Source organism: Oncorhynchus masou, chromosome 12, assembly GCF_036934945.1.
Source record: "Oncorhynchus masou masou isolate Uvic2021 chromosome 12, UVic_Omas_1.1, whole genome shotgun sequence".
Taxonomy (NCBI): Eukaryota; Metazoa; Chordata; class Actinopteri; order Salmoniformes; family Salmonidae; genus Oncorhynchus; species Oncorhynchus masou.
The window spans coordinates 60,512,862-60,519,639 of record NC_088223.1 but is presented as its reverse complement, the minus strand read 5'-3'; the positions used below and the strand labels follow the sequence as shown (position 1 = coordinate 60,519,639).

Here is a 6,778-nt window from a genome sequence, read left to right as displayed (position 1 = left end):
CCACCCTGACCAACCATCCTACTTTCATTTTTGCTCTAAGTAACCTTCTGTTTTATGTAACCGTACCAAACGTAACAAATCATACTAATTTGAGTGTCCAGGATTTACATGTACTACGTTACGTCTAGTCTATGAGACCAGGCTGTCACACTACACCGTTCAACAGTAGACATGAATGATTAATCTCCTTACTGATCGCACAATGTTATCTAGTCTGGCAGCACCTTACCCAATCACTGCTCACCTTTGAGAGGGTTCTTGTGTATTGTTACAAATCAAATAATCATAATGCTCAATTTTCTGTAATTTCAGAGCTGTAATTTCTGTAATTTCTATTAAGCTTTTGACACCATAACACTCAAGATGCAGTCAATATGATTTACAGCAATCAATATGATTTACAGCAATCAAGATTTGCAATTGATGTCATCCTTCATCATGCAGTTCAATTCTGGACTGGCCTCTTTTAGGGAAATCAAATCAGCATTACATGGGGTGTTGTAGGTTGAGGAGAACATCTCTAACTGTTCTTTTATATAATGTGTGAGATTTTCACTGTCCATGCTGCACCCCCAGTAAGATTCTCTTGAACTCTGATAGAAGAGTTTTGGACTGAGCCTGTGTATGAGGTGCTAATCCAAACTAAAACCATGTCATGGGATTTATAGGGGCAATCTGCAGTTCGAACAATAACAAAGTAGGCACTCCACCACTGATTTGGTAAACAGCTGAGGCATGGGGCTGGAGAAATCTAACCACTCCCAAAGTCACGGACAGAGCTATGGATAGAAGGACTGACCATCCATGATATCAAAAGTATAGTTTTATTCATGATTTGAGGCTGTACAGTGTTTGTTTACATTTACATTGTTCACAAACATTGGGGTAAAACAAGTTTATTTTAGGTTCTGATTGAGTACGACAGTGGAGCTAAGCTCATAAGTTATATTCTTCAAGAATCAATGGGTCTATATCATTAATTTAGAAGTCGAAATATTGATGTTTTAACTGCAGATTGTCCCTTTAAGTGCCCCTGTACTATGTCTCTAGACGTCAGATTGTTTTTATGAGGGGAGCGGGACATAGAGGAGTGACGAATGCCTGGCCTGGCCCATAATGCTGGCATGTGGTCAAGTTCCTCTTTCATAGACATGGATGATTCCCTATGGGCCAGTGAGGATATAAAAACCACAGAACCAAGTCTTCATACAGCCAGTGTTCAGGCAAACACATCACGGGACTAACTTTCACTGAACAGGAGAAGATATAAGGTAAATTGACTTCATGTGAATGTTATAGTGGCTTTGAGATGTTTAAATAGTCATTTGTTTGTTATCTTGGAAGAAAGTTTTATATCTCAGGGATTCATTCAGATTGTACATTCTAATTGTATTGCAGAGAAATTGTATGTAATCAAAATGATGCTCTCTATTATACTTTAAGTCTGTTATTAGCCTCATTATTAGTGCAGAGTATTTTAAAATAACTCTACAGAGAATATTTTAGTGTTTTTCTCAATTTCAAGTGCTGAACTGTACTCTGTTAAGAACTCCTTTCACAGGTTTAAAAGTTTAACATATTGCTAGAACGTTTTGTCACACTAAAGTTGATACAGTAGAACTGTGATATTACTTATATAACATCCATAAATGGTTTTCAATATGTAAAAACTAATGATACATAACACACCGAAGGTATTCGATTTTCTATACCCAAAGTGACATTTTTTTTGGTCATAAATTGTATCTACAGTACCTCCTCCAATTATATTAGTTTCAATTGACACTCAGTGTACAAAACATTAGGAACACCTGCTCTTTCCATAACATAGATAAGGTGAAAGCTGTGACCCCTTATTGATGTCACCTGTTAAATCCACTTCAATCAGTGTAGATGAAGGGGAGGACAGGTTAAATAATGTTTGTTTTTTTACATGGATTGTGTGTGCCATTCAGAGGGTGAATGGGCAAGACAAAAGATTTAAGTGCCTTTTGAACGGGGTATGGTAGTAGGTGCCAGGCACACCAGTTTGAGTGCCTCAAGAACTGCAACGCTGCTGAGTTGTTCCACTCTCAACAGTTTCTCGTTTGCATCAAGAACGGTCCATCACACAAAGGACATCCAGCCAACTTGACACAACTGTGGGAATCATTGAAGTCAACATGAGCCAGCATCCCTGTGGAATGCTTTCAACACCTTGTTGTGTCCATGTCCCGACGAATTGAAACTGTTCTGAGGGCACAAGTGGGTGTAACTCAATAATAGGAAGGTGTTCCTAATGTTTTGTACACTCAGTGTATTACATATGTAATAAATATTGAGATATAAATGTAAATATATTACATACATGTACAATACTTTCATATAGAATAAATGTATCCAAATCACCTTATCATTAATGTTGCTCTACTTTTATCACACTTTCAAATACAAAAATGTTTTTTTTTAATAATAGGTAAGATCTTAAAAGATATCCCGAGGGATCACAGCAGCCAGCCAGTCACCATGCTATGTAACATGCATTACTTTTCTTTACTGCATGTGCTGCTTGTTGCTTAAATCAGGGGTTCCTAAACTTTTTCACTTGGGGACCCCCTTCCAGCATTGGGGAACATCCCACGTACCCTCTGCGTGTGTGCGCCACGTCTATTTCTATGGGCACAAGCACTGTTTATGACACAAACTGTTCAGCCCCCTCTTGTTGGTGGACAGAATTTGGCAGGTTTAAAGCTTATTTCCTGCAATTCTACACATTTTGTAATGGGGTGCAAAGAAAATTGAGTAGTTTTAATGCAAATTTTCTTGCAATTCTATACATTTTGCCATGTCCAATGTGTATTCATGTGTTAGAGTGACCAAAAAATTACAATATCTATGGGTTAAAAAACCTAAATAAAAAAAATGTTAGCTGACATGGGCTAGTTGATCTGGACATTTGACAAGTTATAAATAGCTCTATAAGGTATGCAATGACTGACATGACACGAGGAACTGATGATTCACTACCTCATTTCGAAATTGGACCTTGTGCATTCTACTAATACAACTTTCAAGAGTGAATTTAAAGTCGGACTGAGTTCCTCACAGTTTGGGAACCATTGGCATAGACTACTGCATGTAGGGGAGTTTCTCATGCAAAGGGACACTGGAGAGGGGATTATGTCCAACCCCAGAACCCCCAGAGCCCTCTAAAACAACCAACCACATGTTCCTTCTGTCTCCTCCTATATAACACTATCCAGATGGACTCCAGCCTGCACAGAGGAGGACTATCCAATACATATTCGCAAAACAACACCATCCAAATAACAAGTCCCAAATGGGCTGTACAAATGTATTTCTTTTTCTGTTAGGTTCAGGACAAATGAAAAGGGTTTGGGGATTCTTACATCTGCTGTTAGAGGGGCTAGAAAAATACAGAATAACACCCTATAATACGATTATTTTACATACGGCTATTATCACAAAAATATTTGGCTGTCATCAGAATGTAATATATTCAGTCTTGGCTGAGAACACCTCATTCTTCAGTTGGCCCACCCTGTATGTGTCTACTAACATTGAGCAATTTCTTACCATGCTTGCCAAAACTGTCTCATTGTGTTTTAGTTACTGACTTATTGCAACTAGTGCATGTATTTTAGGTTACAGATATTTGATTTTGTTAGGAGACTTTGTTTCTCTAATTTAAAATGTTGCTGATTTTATGTTATCTTACAGGCCTTAGTGGGAGTTGGCTGTAAAAGCAATCACGGACACAGAGTACCCATGGCATCGACACACTCTAACCTCTCAATGGCCACCAACTCGTCAGAAGATCTAATGATCAATTCTTCCTCATGTGATTCCATCTCCCCTTCTCTGCATCAGAACAAGCTGATCCCCACCATCTACAGTGTCATCTTTGTCCTTGGTTTTGTGGGCAATATCTTGGTGGTGTTCGTGTTATGTCAAAAGTCCAACCGTAAAACAGTGGCCAATACTTACATTGTAAACTTGGCCCTCTCAGATCTGTTGTTCCTGATCAGCCTGCCTTTCTGGGCAGTCTACTACTCCTTTGACTACAACTGGATGTTTGGTGGGCTGATGTGTAAGCTATGTGGCTGCCTCCTCTCCCTGAACGTCTACGCCAGCATCTACTTCATCACCTGTATGAGTGTGGACCGATACAGAGCCATTGTCTATCCCCTCCAGTCTCAGTGTAGCAGGAACTTGTGTCGGGCGCGAGTGGTCAGCGGTGTGATCTGGACCATCGCCGGCCTCATGACCATCCCCACCATGGCCTTCCGAGACACCTACCACCTGAAGGAGCTGGAGGTCACGGCCTGCGTCCTCATCTACCCACCTACCCAGCCCTACTGGTTCCCAGGCCTGGCCCTGACCAAGAACATCCTGGCCTTCTTGGTGCCCTTCACAGTCATCGCCAGCTGCTACTGCCGCATCGGGAAGCACCTCCTGGGGGGACAGCCCAGCCTGGACAAGAGTTCCAGCAACCTGGACCGCGTAATGAAGATGGTGGTGGCTGTGGTGCTGGCCTTCTTCGTCTGCTGGTTCCCCTTCCACGTGCTGACCTTCCTGGATGCCCTGAGGACCCTGGGGGTGATGCACAGCTGTTGGGTGCGCCAGGCCATCATTACCCTTATGCCCTTCACCCTCTGCCTGGGCTTCTCCAACAGCGCCATCAACCCTTTCCTCTACTGCTTTGTGGGGAACCACTTCCGGGAGCAGCTTTGGCGGCTGTACGAGGAGAAGGCTCCCAGGCTGTCCCAAAAGAGAGACTCCATCAGCACCAGGCTCAGCTCCTTCTCCAGGAAGCTCAGCGACCTCAAGGACACAGGGCCACTGGAGACTCTGGACCAACACAGTAGGGGCCCCTAGTCTAGGGAGGTTACATGGCAGGACTATGAGAGGCCTGTCTGTCAGATGTGTAACAGTTGACACCGGGGATCCTGAATAACCCCCAGGCCTAGTCTCCAGGGGACGTTAACCCCCCTATCTACTCCTAATTAGGGACAACCTGCAGGCTGGACAGAGGGGATATAAACATAGATTGAAATGTCAGTTTTAACATCCCATGCCACCAAGCTCATGTTAGGGGGAAGGGATATTATATCACCAAATCTACAGTATATGTGCTGGTTAAACCTGTCATGTTTTCTGAGATACACAGGCCAGTGTGATAATAAGTGTGTGAAATATACAACTACAGTGTATGTGCCTTTGTACTAGTTACAATAATGTGGTATGTGTATGTTGTTTTTATTGTATATAAGTAACAAAAATATGTCAATGAACACAGAGCCTTCTAAATGGCAAGAAAAGGTCCATGCAAACATCTACTGTGAACTGTATAATTTGTGTCTCTTGAACCATAATTAACATTGTATTGTGTCAAATGTACAACCCTTATCAGGATACGCTATGAATTATATGTTTTCCAGTCACTCTTCATTTGATATAACAGAACAATGAAAGCCAGACAGTAATGGCAGTCTTCTTGGTGTGAAAACAAAACATATATTCAGTTAAGGCCATGATCAAGTTGAACATGGGAAAGCCAGGAGTTGAGTTTGCATCACATTATAGCAATTTGAAGATTCATTTGATTTTTTTGTCATACAATCAAAACTTGCTGTTTTTTTTCTCCTGACATTTCTGTTTGCAACAATAATGGAGACAAGGACATAGACTGAGTAACAAGCATGGATATAGTCCGTTTTACTGCCACTCTGTGGCTGGGTTTGAGAACTGCAGGTGCAAAGGAATTCTCTCTGATTGATAATTGCGTAGTTTTGACTTCAAATTGTAGTTTTAGTTATTAAAACCCTTCCAGACCCATCATATTATCAACTAATATGGTCTGAACATTACAATGAACAGAATAGGGAAAAACAAATCAAGGTGACGTACATGTAAATACAGGTACTGTACTTCAATACTGATTCCTGATGTGTTTTCCTAATGACCAGAGAGTACAGATGTAGGATCTTAATTGGATCACCGTGTTGCATGAGAATGTATAGTGTATTGGACATATTTGAGGTTTAAGAAGGCTTCTGAAGTTTGTAATTTCCACTTTGAAATTTCAGATTGATTTTACCTTTCGAAAAATGTGTCAACCCCTGCAATCTTCTTTTCATTAATTAGAATTCACATTTCCTGTTGCTGCAGGATTATTTTCCTGCTGTAGCAAACTGGCTCAAATTAAGATCCTACATCTGTAAGCCTATGTGTGATCTTTTCTTTCCTCTTAGGATATGATATGATTTCCTGTTGATGCTACCGTACTGTAAATACTACCATACCGATTGTGTGTCAGTGCTATTCATTCATAGTGATGGCAAGCGTCAGTGTGATAGAGCATGTGTCCGTTTACCATGGAGCTATCAGCAAGGCCACTACTGAGAGGATCCTGGGTGCAGTGGGGAGAGATGGGAGCCATCTACTCCGAGACAGTGAGAGTGAGGCCAATACCTACCGCCTATGTGTTCTGTGAGTACTTGAACAGTATTGTTGATCCATCATAGGTTTAGTTATTACCATTTTGATTGACTTTAGCTATAAATTCACATTTGCATCAATGCTGTTGTGACAAAAACTCATCATTTCTCAGCAAGGCGGTGGATAACAAGTTTACAGAATGAAAACAACAGATGGATGATATGACATGCCTTTTTGCATGACAAATACGCACCTGTGTTTCTATCTTTCTGATTCATGCTCATACAGACGGGTTGTTCCATTTAATTTGAGTCCAATTTACACAGACTACCGAATA

The 6,778-nt window shown here is 41.0% G+C and overlaps 1 protein-coding gene across 1 annotated transcript; it reads left to right on the top strand.

Moving 5' to 3' along the window:
* Positions 1 to 1,169: 1,169 nt before the first annotated feature.
* agtr2 (angiotensin II receptor, type 2) lies at positions 1,170 to 6,308 on the top strand. The gene is made up of 2 exons (XM_064981452.1): positions 1,170 to 1,271; positions 3,721 to 6,308. Exon 2 carries the CDS (start codon positions 3,769 to 3,771, stop codon positions 4,876 to 4,878), a length of 1,110 nt encoding a protein of 369 aa, XP_064837524.1. The 5' UTR covers positions 1,170 to 1,271; positions 3,721 to 3,768; the 3' UTR covers positions 4,879 to 6,308.
* Positions 6,309 to 6,778: the final 470 nt, after the last annotated feature.